The sequence below is a fragment of the Grampus griseus genome (genome assembly GCF_964374135.1).
Source record: "Grampus griseus genome assembly, chromosome: 11".
Classification (NCBI taxonomy): Eukaryota; Metazoa; Chordata; class Mammalia; order Artiodactyla; family Delphinidae; genus Grampus; species Grampus griseus.
Genome location: NC_139005.1, coordinates 66,996,150 through 67,014,130, shown reverse-complemented (window position 1 = coordinate 67,014,130; position 17,981 = coordinate 66,996,150). Strand labels below are relative to the sequence as shown.

The following is a 17,981-nucleotide window of genomic DNA, read 5'->3' as shown; positions in this document are numbered from 1 at the left end:
TATATAGTAAGAGCATTATATCATTCTATTAATCATTCTATTATTGATTCTATCAATCAATTCTATTAATCAAAGAAGGGAAGGAAGGAAAGGAACGGAAAGGAAAGGAGGATAAGGAAGGAAGGAAGGAAGGAAGGCAGTCAGTCAGACAAAAAATCCTGATTTCTGTCTTCAGTGAACTTATAAGTTTAAGGTCTCAAGTCCAACCCTTTTCTTAGAAATGCTACACAAGATGCCCAACTCAGGCATTTACAAAGCTGTGCCTCCTGCATACCTCCCCCTGCACCTTCTAATTTCCTTTTCCTGCTCCATTTTTCTCCAAAGCACTTACTGCTGTCAGACATACTATATATTTTATTGATCTGCTTCTGTTCTGTCTCCTCACCACTAGACTATATGCTCCCAAGGGGCAGAGACTCTTTTGTCAATTTTGTTCACTGGCGTGTATCCAGTGCCTGGAATAGTGTCTGGCACTTAACAGATGCTCAGTAAATATTTAATGAATAAATGACAGGACCATTATTATTTTGTTTTTCTAGGCTTCTGGCTTGCATTTTCTAAGATACAACTGCATTTTTTTCCATAAAGCTTTCTCTTATACACACAACAGCCTGGGTTACAATGTGATTCCACTTATTAGTTGTGATACTGGGTGAGTTATTCATTTCTCTGAACTTCAGCAGAATGAGGATCACAGAAGTATCTGTGGGTTGTTGTGAGAAATAAATGAGAGAATTCACTTGTTTAAACAAGTGTTTAATAAATTTTATGCTTATTATTCTTTTTACAACTATTAAATTATTTTCTTCTGTTGCAAACAGCTTACCGATTCTTAAAGTACCTCATAATTAATGAAACTGGGACATTTAGATTCAAGGGCTAAGGTTACATGTGGTTGAGTCTCTTGATCAAAAAAGCTACTTCCTGGGTGGGTTGCTTTCAGGAAGCATTAATCCTCCCCTTGTTCCACACTGTATTTCAATTAGTTGATTATGTTCAGTCTTGTCTGCTACATTGTGTGGTCTTTTAGGGTATGAAATCTCTGTATCCTATCACAAAGCAGGTACTCTATAGACCTTTGTCCAATAGATGAGTTACTGTAAAGAAATGGGACTGATTCCATTATTTGTAGTCCCATCACACGTGCACTTTCATTACTGTTTGAAAATTACATTTCTCAATAGACGGCGTAGATCCAGAGAGCAGGGTAGAGGTTTTAGTGCTGCAGAGTGATGCAGAGCAGTGTGGATGAGAATAAAAGCAATGCCCTGGAATTCAATGATGTACTGTGAATAAAAAAGTGCTGAGAAGACCGATACAAAACCAGTTCTTATTCTCTCGTAAATGGTTCTCTATTTCAATAGCAACGATCTGATTTATGGAAGTGTGACTACCCAGGGAAAAAGTCTAATAAAAAATACTTGATAAAGTTGAAAAGCACAGTTACTAGAAATGAGTACTGTGGAATAGGGAAGAGGCACACAGCTTGAGGTTTGACAACACATAAGAACCATTGAGTTGTTAGGAAGTCCAAAGGCATGTAACACCACAGCAAAAGTACTTTCAAAGAACTCATTTTAAAAGTCATCCAAATGCAAAATATCTAATAATGCTAAAACCTGTGTTCAAATGATAAAAATGTATGGTGCTTCACACACGGTAGTAAATAGGCATTTGTACCTCTGGAAAAAGAAAGAAGCTTGAGACGGGCATATTTTATGGTTGAATCAGCCATTTAACACAAAATAAGAGATCAGAGAGAAAAACACCAGTATCACAAGGCTTCTATGTCTAAAACTCTCACATGCTGTGAGTCCATCCCTTTGAATAATACTTCTCATTAGGAAGGTACTTACATTAGGCCTCAGCTTGGCGGCCAGATCATAGTACTTCTCGGCGGCTTCATTGAGGCTAGCCTGCCTGTTAAAGAAAACAAAAACAAAAACAAAATCGTTTATTTTAAAATTTCAGAGAGGTGAACAGAATCATTATGTAGCAAAATAATATTAACTTTTTAAAGATCACAATCATGCCAATCAAATAATAAGGTGACTAAGCAAAAAAAGATCAGTAAAAATTGAACGCACACAATGTACTTGTCATGATCTTTAAGGCACTGTAAATATCTCAACCTAATCCTACTCAGTAGGCATTATTTTAAATGTACACATTAGGAATTCGCAATGTTAGTTTCCTTTTCCAAGCTAATGTAGATAGTATGTCACAGGGTTGGGGTTCTCCTGCTTCAGTATGATGTCCTAGAAAAGTCTTAACTCTTAAAAATAAACTGTCAAGATTACTATTTAGTTGCTTTTATTTTATGAAAATAGTAAACATTTTCAGGTTTTAGAAAAAAAAATCTATCTAGAAAGCTACTTTCTTTACAGTCCAGGAGGGGAACTTTCCATTGTGTGTTGTTTATCCAGAAAAAAAAAAAAAGAAAGGCCAGCCTCTCCCTCTCTTTGCTCTCTCGTCACCAGGGTGGGCACATGATGTAGCCTCAGCTAACGGGATGTTCTTGCTTAGGACTTTGATTCCTGAGCAAATGACAGAAAGATGAGAGGATGGCTAGAATTTGCTCACAGTGACAGTGGTGGAGGCAACCAGGAGGCAACTCCTGGTCAGAGTCTTCCTGTAAAGAACTGCTATTGGATGTCCTGCTTCTTTGCAGGAAGACTCTGGGGCTACTTTATTTCCTGCCAGTTCAAGCTATGTCTTCCAGTCTATAGTGAATTCTGTAGTTCCCACAGCCTTCAAATAGCTACAGTCCGTTTTTCTTAATTACTACCAAATACCATGAGTGGCACAGGTGACTTATACAAATAAGATGCAGACTAAACTTTATAGATAAGTTTGTGCACTGTCTATTCTTGCAATTCACAGCAAACTCCTTGGTTCAGCCAATTGGTTAACAGAAGAAATCAAATCTCTCGAGTCCCGAAGAAGCCCAGCCAATTAGCCATCAAAACATTATGCTTTTTACTTTTTTTTTTTTTTTTGCGGTACGCGGGCCTCTCACTGTTGTGGCCTCTCCCGTTGCGGAGCACAGGCTCCGGACGCGCAGGCTCAGCGGCCATGGCTCACGGGCCCAGCCGCTCCGCGCCATGTGGGATCTTCCCACACCGGGGCACGAACCTGCGTCCCCTGCATCGGCAGGCGGACTCTCAACCACTGCGCCACCAGGGAAGCCCCAAAACATTATGCTTTTTGATCATGCCATGCTGCTTTCTGAAAACCTTCCAAGATGGTAGATAATAAAAGCTAGAAGCTCTTGCAGGTTACACTGTAGTCTGGTGACCATATCTGTGTAGAAAAGAAATGCTATAGAAAAAGAACAAATTCAACTTCAGATAACTATAGCGTGAACAATAGTAGTTAAAGCCGTGTGGTCCTGCAGTTAAAATGGAGACTTCTCTTGAAACTGTGATGTGAAGAACCTTTTGAGACAAGACGATTGCAAAGAGGTCAGGAATAAAGAAACAAAAATTAACTTTCTCAATTAGAAAACTACTTCTCTCTTTAAAAGAGAAGGCAAACTAGCCATACCTATAAAATTGAATTTGCACTTTGGTCAAGCCACATAAAAACTATAAAGACATATGGCATGCAACCATATAAACTACAGGAATAAGTGAAGATAACATTTCTCTGGAGAGCAGGACATATTTTTCTAATTTTTAAAGGAAAAATAATTAGAAACACTGCTATTTTTAATGGGGTTATAGAGAAAGTAAAAGTCCTTGACTTAAGACTCTACTGGACTTACAACATGTTACAAAGTGCTGTTGCAATTTATATTCTCATAAATGTTGAAGTTCAATTTCAATATGTCAAGAAAAGTACTTCAGTCTGGTATGAAACAGTAAAAATTCTCTCGCTAGGGTATTTAATGAAGGTTCCCTAAACCAAACTATAGAATCACTTTGGTTCAGATTCATTTGGAAATTTGAACCAGAATTCATTAGGTTGTGCCCTGGAAAGGTTTTCTCCAGAGGAAAATAAAAGGCATGGAGTAGGAAATTAGAGTAACTTAATTCTACAAAGAAGTAAGTTACTTTGAAGCAAGATCAACCAATAAATGTTTAACATAGAAAATATGGTGACTATTAATATTCATCTTTATGGACATTCAGATTCAGGAGGTAGATAAGGATCAAAAAAGAAACTCAGGAATTCACTAGGTAAAATGCCTTTAAAATAATAATCAATGCAATTGAAAAAAGGCTTTTTCCCCCTAAAAAGGTTATTAGTTTTTCAAGCCTTCACTGTTTTCAGTCTTTTTAATTCCCAAAGGAAATATCTAGTTTAGAAGACTTAGTTTCTTAAGCTAAAAGTAGAATTGATGATATTCTAATGAAATAAGAAAATACAAATAGAATTTATTATATTTGTCATATAACTGTGAAAATTAATTTTGACTCTAGGACTTTTTTTCTAATATTAAACGGATTTTACTGACTACTAGGCACTTATGGCAACACATGGAAAACTGTAGGGAAAAGAGTATGTCAGTTCTACCCACTGAATCTTCCTGTATATCCTTGTTTTACTCTCTACAGAGAAAACTCATGAGGAGCTGTCCAATGTCTACTTTATGGCGTAAGCTGTATTGCATACTCCCCCCTCTGCAAGAAGCATCCTGGGAGTACTTAATAAATCTTAATGCAAAAATGATTGAGCCATTAGTCAGCATTTGAAAACTGAGGAAATTAGCAATATCCTGCCAGTTGCTTAGGGGATTCTAGTAAACACCCTAGAACCTCAACCACTGGATTGTTAGAGATTGATTACAGGACTCAGGTTCCAAAGACTATTGGGATCAAACTATTTAAAGAAGCTGATAAAATATACTTTTCCTGAATGCCCATATTTCTTTTCTTTGTTCACTATTTCTTTTTGAGATAGTAAATTCTCTGTGTATCACTTACAAAATTCCATGGATTGATTACTCTATTTTCCAGTTTCAACAATATTATGAATCTATTGCTATTATTGCTATTATTAACCACATTTCAAAGATGGTTAAAATGAGGCTTAGAGAAGCTGACAGTCCCCCAAGGCAACGCAGCTGGTAAGTGGTTGAGCTCAGAATCAAGGGCTCTAAAATAAAATATCTGAATCACAGGATCATGCTGCTATCTTTGTGAGCGCCGGATGTATCAGAATGACATGTGGTACACTGCTCCGTGGCAGATGACCACAACAATTCTTACATCAAATACTAAGAAAGCAATAAAACATGCTTCTTGATTATTATGCTTAAAAGCGATGATTTAAAGTAAGGAATGAGATTTGAAAAGGGGAAAATATGAAAAAAAAAAAAAAGAAAGAAAAGGGGAGAATATGGAGAATATTTGCAATGACAGGTTTTACATCCTTCCAATTCTAACTCCCAAACTGACAGAAGTGAACTTCACCAGACCCAGCTGAGCAGAGGATAGTTTTAAGAACGAACAGTGAGGGGCTTCCCTGGTGGCGCAGTGGTTGAGAGTCCGCCTGCCGAGGCAGGGGACGTGGGTTTGTGCCCCAGTCCGGGAGGATCCCACATGCCGCGGAGCAGCTGGGCCCGTGAGCCATGGCCGCTGAGCCTGCGCGTCCGGAGCCTGTGCTCCGCAACGGGAGAGGCCACAATAGTGAGAGGCCCGCGTACCGCAAAAAAAAAAAAAAAAAAAAAGAACAGTGAAATGCACTATAGTATTTTGCCGCATGTACTTCACCGTCTCCCATAAAGGAGAGGAAGAGTAGGGATTCAGGGGAAAGGCAAAGAAATAGGGAATGAGAAAAAGCAAGAAGAGTATTTGGATACTTAACTTTATTACCCCCCAAATCTCCTATTTTGAGGGGGCGGTGGTCACAATTAGACAGAGAAGGGGACCGTAAGTTTCCCGCGTGTCCAAGTAGAAGACTCAGAAGGTGAGTAAAGGGCAAAGTAGTTGGCTCTGCCAAGAGATCTCCCAGGCCGTATGTAGACAACCTTGTGTTCTGGCCACAATATACTTTACAAAAGCCAGGAATGAGATGGTAAGAAAAATTACTCTTACCAGGAAACTACACTGGGTCCAGATGGGTGACTACCCTCATCTAACATGTCACCCTGAGTCAACATTATGTCCCTTATCTAAAGATTAAATCACCATGCCAACAATAGACATCAACTGGAGACTGATACAGTGGCTCCTTTCTTATTAACTCCTGTCCATCACATATGTAAGGCCCTCTCCCTCTGCATATTATCTGTGGCCTCTCAGGGCCACAAAAGGTAAGGAGGTAGAAAAGCCAGATGGTATTTGTAAACTAGATTATGAAGTAAACCTTAACTTTTGAAAAAATCACTGGGTTGCACCGATTATATTTTATCTTTATTATTATTATTATTTTTTGCGGTATGTGGGCCTCTCACTGCTGCAGCCCCTCCCGCCGCGGAGCACAGGCTCCGGACGCGCAGGCTCAGCGGCCATGGCTCACGAGCCCAGCCGCTCCGTGGCATGTGGGATCTTCCCGGACCGGGGCACGAACCCACATCCCCTGCACCGGCAGGCGGACTCCCAACCACTGCGCCACCAGGGAAGCCCCCCGATTATATTTTTAAAGTCTTTAGATTCAGTTTTTCTGCCATCAGTGAAAAAGTAGGTTCACAGTGAAAACAAATAGTAACAAAAGTCACAAACAAATGTCATCATTTGATTACTACAGAATTCCATTTTTGCACATGGGACTATGAAACACATCTGTTAAAAAATATAGAAATATATTTCATACAGCTAATTCTTCTCTTTGGTATTATTTTATGACATAAAAGTATCTTTTGGAACACAGGTTTAGGGCCCAATATTCTTACAAGAAAAGATATATAAAAGAAATTTGGGAATCAATTACGTTACGAAACAACTTAATACACCCCGTAAAATGTTTGAGGAGATTCTGATTAAAAGAATCATGTGCAATTACCTACATTTTTATGTATTCTGTGAGAATTATAAAATTAAAGGTTGGTAAATTTTAAATTGAAAAAATATAAAAAATAAAAACTCAAGTAGCATTTAGAAGACTCTCTTTAACTACAATTATTAATGGTTGTGAATTGTCAGTTTTGAATTAAAATTATTTAATATGGATGATAACCACTGTTTGACTCATACGAAAGACAATATTTTATTTAATTCTTGGTGATCATTTTCAAGGATAACTTATGAGGATTTTTTTTTTTAACTAGAGAGCCGTTTGTTCCTGTATCATGAAAGTAAGCTGAAACAGTAGCTGATGTTTCCTGTGTTCTTGCCAACTTGCTAAACTTACACTTAGCTTTAAGTTACTCAAAGCAGAGGTAAATTTTAATTCTAGTTGATAAACTGTACAGTAGTAATAGAAGTAGAACTGAAATAAACAAGGACATAAAAATGTATGGAAAATCTTAAAATAGCAAAACCAGCGTCACATATATGTAAAAATAATGGAGTAGAAAAAATCCCTTGTAATGAAACTCCTAGAATAAATGATTTATGGTCATCAAGGCTTCTTAAATGAAAACTTCTCAACCAAGACATCAAAAATGGCTTCAAGACCTGTAGGCATCTGTCTCAATACTAAATATAAAGGATAGAGAGGCATAGTGGAAATGTAGCAATAACAGAGGAAAAGACTAAGCTGATGGTGTAAGTTTTACAAAATGAGTCCTTGAAGTTAGATATTTCTTGATGTCCTGTAAGAATTTGAGCCCATTGTTTCATGGCCTCAAATCTTTGAGGGCTGCTAAGGACAGGTTAAGCCTATATCTGGAAAGATTACATAATGAAATGTACTGGAAAAATTAAAAGGAAGGAAATGTCTATCGGTAATGTCCACTATAATATTCCTATATAGTAAATTACTACTTATGTTCAAGCAGTAGTGCTTGGGTGGGGAGCAGGGTTTGAGAGGGATTACAAGAGGAAAGGCAAACTAGAACTTGTTTGCAGGAGTGGTCCAAGAACCAACATCATAAGCAACACCTGTGACTTGTTAGAAGCGTAAAACCTCAGGCACCATCCACACATACTAAATCAGAACATGTGATGTAACAAGATCCCTGGGTGATTCACATGAACATTAATGTTGGAAAGGCACAGAGTAGGAAGGTACCTACCTTTAACCTCATCTGCCACACCCCTTTGCTTTAAAGACCTTACATCCCACTATAGCCTAGTTGAAATACGCCCCTCTTAACCAAAACTTGCCAGTAATGTACAATTTATAAGTAGAAAACCCAATAACTTTTTGAGCGGTCTTTGGTAATTTGGGAAGTGCTAAAGAAGAAAGTATATTACTTACAGGGTCTTGGAGATATATATATATATCTCCAATATCCAACGTATGTATGCGTGTGTGTGTGTGTGTACATTCACAATCTGCTTTGAGAAAATAATCTGATTTTGTTCCTTTATTCCTTAAGAACATCTATTTTATGTCATTTCCAGTGAAATTATTTGAGAATGAAAACTGAAAGATAATTTTTTCTCATATATTCACTCTGCTCTCTAGAAATTAGGGAAGCATTGGGAACCAGTTGGTACAGTACAGTTTTGCTTTCCTTCCTACCTTAGGAAGCAGTGACAACTTGGGCCCTTAGGCCTGGATAAAAGGAAACTGCACACTTATCTCAGCAGTGTGTCCTTCGTCAGACAATATACCGTGACGGTATGTCTATAAACTTAATGTTCCTTTGAGAGTACAAACTTGGAGTTCTCTCTCCTATGACTATATACCTACTTTCTAAAATTTACCACAAAGGGATAATGTAATAATACTGGAAGGATCTTACTATTTAGGATTTATACATTTGAAAACCTGTCACTCTCTATAAATCCTTTTTCCATCAATAAATTCAGGAATCACAGCTTCTAGGTAATCACTCAGTTATAAAGCTATGAGGGAGCCAATGTGACACAGTGAAAACAGTATTATACTTGGCAAGAATATGCTAAGTTTAAATCCCAGCGTTACCAAGTATGGGAAATGCCAACTCTCTTTGAGCCTCAGCATCTTCATCTGTAAAATGGGAATATTAGTGTCTATTTCATATATGTGAAATTATAACTAAGAGGGTGACATATACAATGCAAAATACGGTGCTAGGTAGACAGGACATGTTTGAATAAATGCTACCTTTTTTTCCTTCATTACCCTGTAAATGGATTTTAAAAAAGAAAATAAAAGAAAAAAACAATTTTCCACCAGAGCCCATGAATGCTGTGAATGAGTTAAATTTGTTTTCAGTGCCTCAAGATTTCCTCTCAGGTGTCAAATACCTTTGTGTGCTTTCTAGCTTCCAGGTCTGGAAGAACACTGAATAAATCCATACATACAAAGTGCTTCTAACAGAATAATTGATTCAATACTTTCCTCTCACAACTCTATAGACATAACTCTACTGAGTTTTAGTATTTTAAATTCCTTTGATATTTTCCTTTGATGATAACCAATCTGCTTTTTTTAAATGCTCTCATCTGGAAATATCCAGTACTTTTTCCATTTTATTTGAAGTACTAAAAATGTCAACACATGTAGTCAACCATTCATTATGTGAGGCCTTCAACATCTGTGATCACCCTCCCTGGAAATATATTTAGTAATTAGCCACAGTGTGCATCCTGTCTTCCTAAACAAGGCAGAAGCCGAAAATTTCCTCATCTTCCAACTTTCTTCCAGCCAAGGTATCAGTACATGACTCAGATTCTATCAATCAGATGCAACCTCAAGAGAATGAAAATCAGAAGTATAATGGGTAGGCAGCTGCACTCAGAAGACTCATCTTCTAACGAATGTGGTGCTTATTCTTCTTGGTTCCTTGTGGGTGATGGTGTCAGAGCTCTGGATTCTAAAAGCTGCTGAGCACCAAGGAAAGCTAGGTGGTGGAAATTATTTCTGGCTATGTCGAGCACTCTCAAGCCTATGGGAGGGTCTGTGGGCTATAGAATTCTCTACAATAAAACCTGTTTCTGCTTAAACTGGCAAGAGTGGATTCTCTAGTTTGCAACTAAAAATCGTGACCCATGCAAGAAGACAAGTTTAGGAGTAGATCTATTTTCATTAATTTTGGTTTTAATAATGATGATTAAAGACCTCCATCCTATCTTGGAAATTTTTTCTATTTGTTGATAATTGCTCATCTGAGCTATGTTCTCCTTCAGGAATTTTCTATTTATATTAACATTTATACAACAAATAAAATTATATATGTATATGTGCCATATCTAACTACATACACATAAGTACAGCATAATTATATATACATATTTATATATACAGAGACAAAAGTATCACATATTACATAAACAATACCTATATACTATATAGGTATATATAACTATATATACATAGTTGTATACTATATATAATTATACAAACATATATATATATATAAATAAAATTACTAGTGTATATATACTATTCTCAATCTATTCGTCAATCTTTTATCCTTTCAGTCATCATTTTCATGTCTTTAGTGTTTTTCATTAAGTTCTGGGAAAATATATATAATTTCTATTTAAATTTCAATCTATCAATTTTATATTGCCTCCACTGTAGTTATAAACTCAGAGATACTATTAATTGCTTAATCTTTTCTCATGTTATATGGGTCCTCTTTCCAACTATGTATTTTATTTTCACAGATATATTCTGATCAGTTAGGATAGGTTATTAGATTACACTGCAATAATAGACACATCCTGAATCTCAGTGAATTAGGACAAAATTTATTTTGCATTCATTCATCCTATCCAATGCAGGTGAGAAGGGAAGTTTGTCTCCCTTTGCTTATTTCTGGATCTATTTCCACAATTTCCAAGTCAGAAAAAGGGAAAAGCACTGACTCTTACAATTTGGGCTCAGAAATAACAAGCATCACGTTCACACACATTCAACGACCCAATAAGACCCAGGAAGGTCTTCAACTTGGAAGAAGGCAGGAAAGTGCAATCCTATTGTTTCTTGAAGTGGGAAGGCCAAATATATTTGGTGAACAGCATTAATACTTCTACCTCACACAGTGTTCTTGTGACTCACCTTGACAACAGGAATTAGAAATATTCTAATTCTACAGAAAGAGATCTTTCTCCATTACTGAGAATTAAAATGGATCTGTTAGACATTTCTCCAGTTTCAAGCCTCTTGAAGGTCCTAATAAGTTAAAGATTTGCCCCTTGATGGGCTCTTCCAAACTAGTCTCTTCTGGCGGAATGATTTTTCTTTTCCTTTTTCTTTTTGGCTTTCGTGATAAGCAGTTTTTTCCTTATTAATAGATTCTTTGTGTTAATTCATTGGGAATTACCCAAGGAAAGGGAAGTTAAATAAGTATGCTTCAAATTGTATCTTGAACTATAACATTTCCTAAATTGATGATTTTGTATATTAGGTCAACCATTGATCCAGCTAACCAAGACACAGCCAGGGAGACATCTGCCCTTTCCCTCCCATCGAACTGATCACCAAACCTTGCCAATTTTGTCTCCTAAATATCTTAGGAAAGAACAGAGCTCTTGAAGGAAAAAAATTAATATCAAACTCAATTTACAACAATTTGGCTGCCTCAAGGGTAATGTTAGATGTAACACCGAATAAGCAAAATCTTGACAGCTAACCATTTTGATAAGGCTGCATTCAAGGGAAAACCAATAACCTTTTTTGTTCTTTTTAGCAAACAAAGTCCTACATGCTCTTGATTAATAAGGAAAGAGGCTGGTGTTCAGCTCGCACAATAGGCATTCAAGAAATTGTTGAATTTGACAGAGCTAAAAAAATAAGTAAAAACATTCATACGTACTGCCACCAAGTTGAATAAGGATATGACCAGGTTGCTGTGGTCATACTCACAATCAAGATAGGAAGGCGCTAACTGAATGCAACTTAATGAGGAATGCAGACTGTAGAAAGCTAGAGAGAATGTTCTGAAAAATAAATCCTAAAGATTTCCACGTCGCCAATGTATAACAAAAACTTTCCACTGGTTTCTAGCACTATGGTAACTAAGGAAAAGTTACAAGCTATATATTTAACAAGGATGTTTTTTGTAATGTTCTTGTAACGAGTTTCTAAGTTTCCGTTGGTAGACCTTGAATTTCAGATACTGATTTAATATACAGCAAAATGCCTTGTTGATGAAAGTATCTATTATGATTAAGATAAATTAGTTTCTAGAAACTTGTGCATTCACATTCTATATGGTTTATTGTAACTAAAAGCACAGTGTTTTATTCATGAAGAACAAAAAAGTCCTCTTCCCAACACAGCACCTAACCTTCTCATGCAAATTAAAGTATCTTTTAAAAATTATCCTTCTAGGGCTTCCCTGGCGGCACAGTGGTTGAGAGTCCGCCTGCCGATGAGGGGACATGGGTTCGTGCCCTGGTCCGGGAAGATCCCACATGCCGCGGAGCGGCTGGGCTCGTGAGCCATGGCCGCTGAGCCTGCGTGTCCAGAGCCTGTGCTCCGTCACGGGAGAGGCCACAACAGTGAGGGGCCCGCGTACTGCAGGAAAAAAAAAAAATTATCCTTCCATTGAAGGTTCCTGCGAACTGGCTACAGTTTATTTTTAAAATATACCAATAGTCTATTGAATCATGATTTCTCTTTGTAGGTACCTGCTTTAGGAACGCTAAGCATTGATATGGAATGAGGATATTCAACTGAAACCTCACAGTACACTCTTTCCTCTCAAACAGACTTCGAATTTCTTATTTAAAACTTATTAAAAGCCAAGGAGTAAACCACTAAGATACAGTTACAGTAATAATCTCAAATTATAAATCCAAGGTAATTTACAAAACTTGCTTTAAATATTGGTTCCTGGGGGACAGGGGTAGGTGAGGGTATGTGATTATAAAAGGAGAATACGAACAATGCTTGTGGTGATGGAAATAGTCTGTATTTTGACTGAGTGATGGATACACTAACCTATACATGTAATAAAAGTGCACAAAACTAAAAACACACAGACACGCACAGGGGTACAACTAAAACTGGGGAAACCCAATAAAACCAGTGGACTGCATCAATATCAAAATACTGGTTTTGATCCTGTATGGTAGTTCTACAAGATATCACCACTGGGGAAACTGGATAAGTGGTACAGGGATCTCTCTGTATTATTTCTTAACTGCATGCAAAGCTACCATGATCTCAAAAAAAATTTTTTTTAAATGTTCCTCTACTTTTCTCAAAAAGTCCATGTTTTAAAACCATCCAAATGTGGACCAATTCTCTGCTATTTTTCTTCCCATGTAAGAGTAATCTACATAATTAGAAACTTGCCCCTAGAAGCCAAGTTCAGAGCCCATAGTGTGAATGTCACCTAAGGAAGCATTTATGTGGAGATTTAATAGAGTGAAATTCAGGTAACAGCATGTGCGAAGGGGTATACGTATGGCTAACAGAACAAACAATGCTTTTTAAACAACTGTATAAATCATTCGAGTTTCTTAAAAACATCCTCCTTTAATGCATTCACTTTCATTTTATATTCACACAAAAAACTTTCATCTGCCTTTTGTTTTGCTATTATTGTAATTAGCCTTCAAAATAGTCTTTCTGAAAACAGATGCACTAATGGTCTAAAAACATATTGTTTTAACACATAGCAACAGTGCTAATTATAGGGCCATTTTGAGAATTTGCTAGGCCTTAAGTATATTTATATTTGATAATCCTCTCTACTACCAAGCGTAATAAAATGTACCCACATGACCCATTCAATATAATTAATACAAAAACACAAATATTGAGATGCAGTTGACTAACTGACATAATGTTTTGTCTTGGAAACATTTAATTAGACAGTTACTAATTTCAGTTTTGCAATTTTCCTTTTGTATTTTATGGCCAATAATTTTTAAAGGAAAGAGAAAAGGGGCCTGAATAATTTTCAGAGTCCTAAAAGTTCATATACCCTATGTACTATGCGCATAAACTATAATGAATTAAATAGTCCTGACTGATTTTAACATGGTTAAGCAGCATAATTCACTTTTAGAATATGGAATAAGGTGACATATAAGGGGAATTAGTATTATTGATTTAATTATATTATATTAATTTAATAAGAATAAAGCTACAGTGTTGGTCTTCTCAGGCACAGTAGCAAAAACTAACCTGAGCATGTGGGCAGCATTGAAGACCACATCAAACTCCGTGCTATCCAGTTCAGCCGCTTTTTTTGCCATCTCAGCTGCTTCTATGAGGCGAGCTTCTTCAAGAAGAAATTGACCTGCAAAGCATGAAGTCAAGTGAGCTGAAAATTGGAAAATAATAATCCTGTGAAACAACTAAAGCTGCTATAGAGAAAAACGTAAGAACAGTGGTAAGGGTGATACGAAGCTAAGATTTATGTGTACCGTGTATCTACGTGCTCATTATTTAGTCATATTTTATATACATTTCCCTTAATTGCAGGGCATCGCAATGTGCCTAATCTGGTACATTAACAAATTTTTTTCCTTAAAAATCCTCCAAAGACTATTGAAGCAAGAAATAAAATGAACAAATTTAAAGATATACTAGATATGTAAAAATGTTTTTAAAAAGTAAAGCAATATAAAAAAGACTACGGGGGAGATTTTAGTTTTCTGATGGTCAAAGAGTTTGGGGATTAAGGCCCTATATTAGTTCTGTTGAATCTACAGCTCGGGTGCGATATATTTCAGTAAGTCACCCATCAACTGGTTTAAACATTAGTTGTTCCACCTATATAAGTCACGATAATCATTATGTTGCATCACTAGTATAAAATACAATTATTAGCTATAAACCTCTGAGATCCTAAGATGGGAGTTGCTTTGTAGGAAAAAAAGATATATGACAAATATAACTTGAATTGATTTTAATTATTGGTCCTTTAAAACAGTTTTTGTCTCTGACGCACATTCACAAACAGGGCTACCCATATTAAGATATATTTATTTCTTATATTTAAGTAACGCTAAAATTACTGGAAGAACACAGAAAGGTTGGTTTAGCATTAACTTATAGATCGACTAATAAACACGGAAGAATATTAACACATACAGATTTCTGAGATTATTAACACATACAGATTTACTTTCAGGTCAGCTTTGCAAGGTTAGAATTATTGCAGATAGAGCCACACAATTCTTCAAAACTGTATCTCAAGAATTGTTTATATGATGCTATCCTAGAATCATATTGTAAAGGCAAAGAAAACAACATAAAAGTTGGGCCCAATTTTAAGGCTGTAAACATGCAAACAGAGAGAGCAGGCTGCTTTTTCATAGCTAAGGATTTATTAGCAGCAAAAGTAATGATGTTAAGCCTTGTCTGATACAGATAATCAAATGAAAACCAAATCAAGGGAGGACAGAGATATGTAGAAACCACCCATGCAATTGACAGGTTTATAGAATTGTTTTCTATTTATTATTTCTCTTTGCTTTCAGATTCCTATTTGCTTAACGTTCAAGACTTTAACAACATGAAAAATAGTTACAAAAATGATTGCAAGTCCTAGGCATACATGGAAACTGAAAAACTTTAAAAATGGTGGGTCCCTCGCTTAGCATTTATCTACTAAATATTACAAATTGTCTTCTGACCTAAAAGGACCAGTTCTTAAAATACAGGGGAAGTTTTCTGTTTTAAAGATTTATAATAAACCACAGCCACTGCTTGTACTTAACCGTTTCTAAACTTCAATTGGTAAAGAGTGGTGCGTAAAGATAGGCCTAGGATTTGAATCCTACTTTCAGACCGGGAGTTGGAGATCCTTCAGTTCTTTCTACAAAAAGTTTTACATAACTTTCTTAGTTTGTCACCTAACATTTGGCACCTTTCTCTGACCCAACAAATATAATTGTTGGGTCAGAAAATTTTTAAGAAAACAGAGTTGTAAATGGTTTTGTTGATAAACAGAAAAACACATTACTTATGAAATTCATGTAGACCCTAACCCTACAGACATGTTGATATGAGACACAATTTAAAGTATATGAGGTTTTAAAAAAGTAAAACAAAAATTAGACACTCTTTGGCATGCTGAAAAATTAACATCCCCTCACATATATCTTAGTACAGGATACCAGGCTAAACCCATATTTCAGTTAGCTATACTTATTACAGATTAAAAAAAATTTTTTAAATATTAGGACTTCCCTGGTGACGCAGTGGTTAAGAATCCACCTGCCAGTGCAGGGGACATGGGTTCCATCCCTGGTCTGGGAAGATCCCACATGCTGTGGAGCAACTGAGCCTGTGCACCACAACTACTGAGCCTGAGTGCCACAGCTACTGCAGCCACGTGCCTAGAGCTCGTGTTCTGCAACAAGAGAAGACACCACAATGAGAAGCCCGTGCACTGCAACAAAGAGTAGCCCTCATCTGCCGCAACTAGAGAAAGCCTGTGTGCAGCAACGAAGACCCAATGCAGCCATAAATAAATAAATAAATAAATAAATAGATTAAAAAAACCCCATAATATTAATTGCTACCTGTCCTCAAGGCCTATTTACCTGACTAAATGTATTAATAGATATACTGCTTATGTGATATTTAAACAAAGGATAATGTAGGAATTTATCAATTGTTCTTTTTCCTTTCTAGACAGCTATTAATTCTGAAATGTATCCTGTATTAACAGTAGGAAAATGCAACAATTAATGGAATAATGAAGGTTATTTTCTTAAAATTTATTACTCCAGACGGTAGAGGGAAAAGGAGATAATATTAGCTCTGGTAAAAAAGAAAGAAGGAAGGGAATGAAATCTATACTGTCCATACAGAAACAGAGACGGCCAGTGACAAGAAGTCTATGTGATGAAGACAATGATACTCAATGGCCTAAGAGGACAGTTGATATGCAATGTCCAGGGCAAAGCCTTCCAAGGTCTATTAATGCCGAACACATCTCTGTGTTCATCAACAACAAAAAAAGAGTAACATTAACTAATTGTGTAAAATCAAATATACAATTTTTAAAATATTTAAAAACATTTCCTTATGGTTTAGGTAAGCTTTGCCACAGAACATAGACTTTGTAAGCAGCTTCCAAAATCACAAAACTACACGAAACACATAATTTGTATATTGCAAATGGTGACAGAAAGAATTCCTATACGATCATTTTCTAACAGGAGGATTCAATCATCATACTAACATTCAGAAAAACAATAACACAGCATATTAGTAAGGTATTTGCATAATTCCCTGCACTCTGTTCTCGACAGGCCACAGATCTCAACAGTCCAGGGTTAGTGTTTTGCTATGATAAAGCCATAAAACATTATGGAATGTGAATCATTTGGTATCTCTTTTTAAAGTGAATTTGAAAATCTGAACCAAAGTTGAAAGTATGTTATTATTATGCTGTTTATATAGTCATCGTTTGTTTGAAAGAGGGCCCAAAATTGATGGAAAATAGAGCAATAAGCATTTCAAATACACAGAACCAACATAAATAAGGAAACAAAGACATACTAGGTTTCTTCTAAATAATTATCCAAAGAGCCTAAATTGATACATTGTTGGGGGAATAAGAAACAAACAAACAAACAAAAAGATGACCTTAATTGCTCCTCTTCCACCAGCTTCTTCTATTATTGTTCCCACCAGACCCTGGCTCCAGACTCTGAACTACTTCCGCTTCCCTTAGTGTAACCTGTTGCTTCACATCCTTATTTGTCCTGAATCCTCAGCCTCTAAGGTTTCTCTGCCTTGTCCCACCCCAAGCTCCAGGCCTGTCTTGCCTACCTCTTGGATATCTTTCATTTTTATGCCCTAAAACATTTCCTTCTTGGTGAATCCTTCTTTGACCACTTTCCAATAGTGGTGGAACTGCTTATGATTTAAGTTCACTGTACTCTGATTTACCATCTAAACTAGAGTACTTAAAAGAGTGAAAGAGAATGGTATTGTCAACTGTGCTGGAACGAGGGGGAATAAACAAGAATTGTCCCAATACCGCTGCCCCACTTACAGCATATGTGACAGGCTGTTGATCG

The 17,981-nt window shown here is 36.5% G+C and overlaps 1 protein-coding gene across 1 annotated transcript in view; it reads right to left on the bottom strand.

The window, feature by feature from the left end:
- TMTC2 (transmembrane O-mannosyltransferase targeting cadherins 2) overlaps positions 1 to 17,981 on the bottom strand; it is a 390,337-nt gene that overhangs the window by 47,481 nt on the left and 324,875 nt on the right. Inside the window, exons 10-11 of the mRNA XM_082665557.1 lie at positions 14,125 to 14,239; positions 1,857 to 1,920 (exon numbers count right to left, since the gene is read on the bottom strand). Of these exons, the coding sequence (XP_082521683.1) occupies positions 1,857 to 1,920; positions 14,125 to 14,239 (179 nt within the window). The remainder of the gene's footprint in view (positions 1 to 1,856; positions 1,921 to 14,124; positions 14,240 to 17,981) is intronic.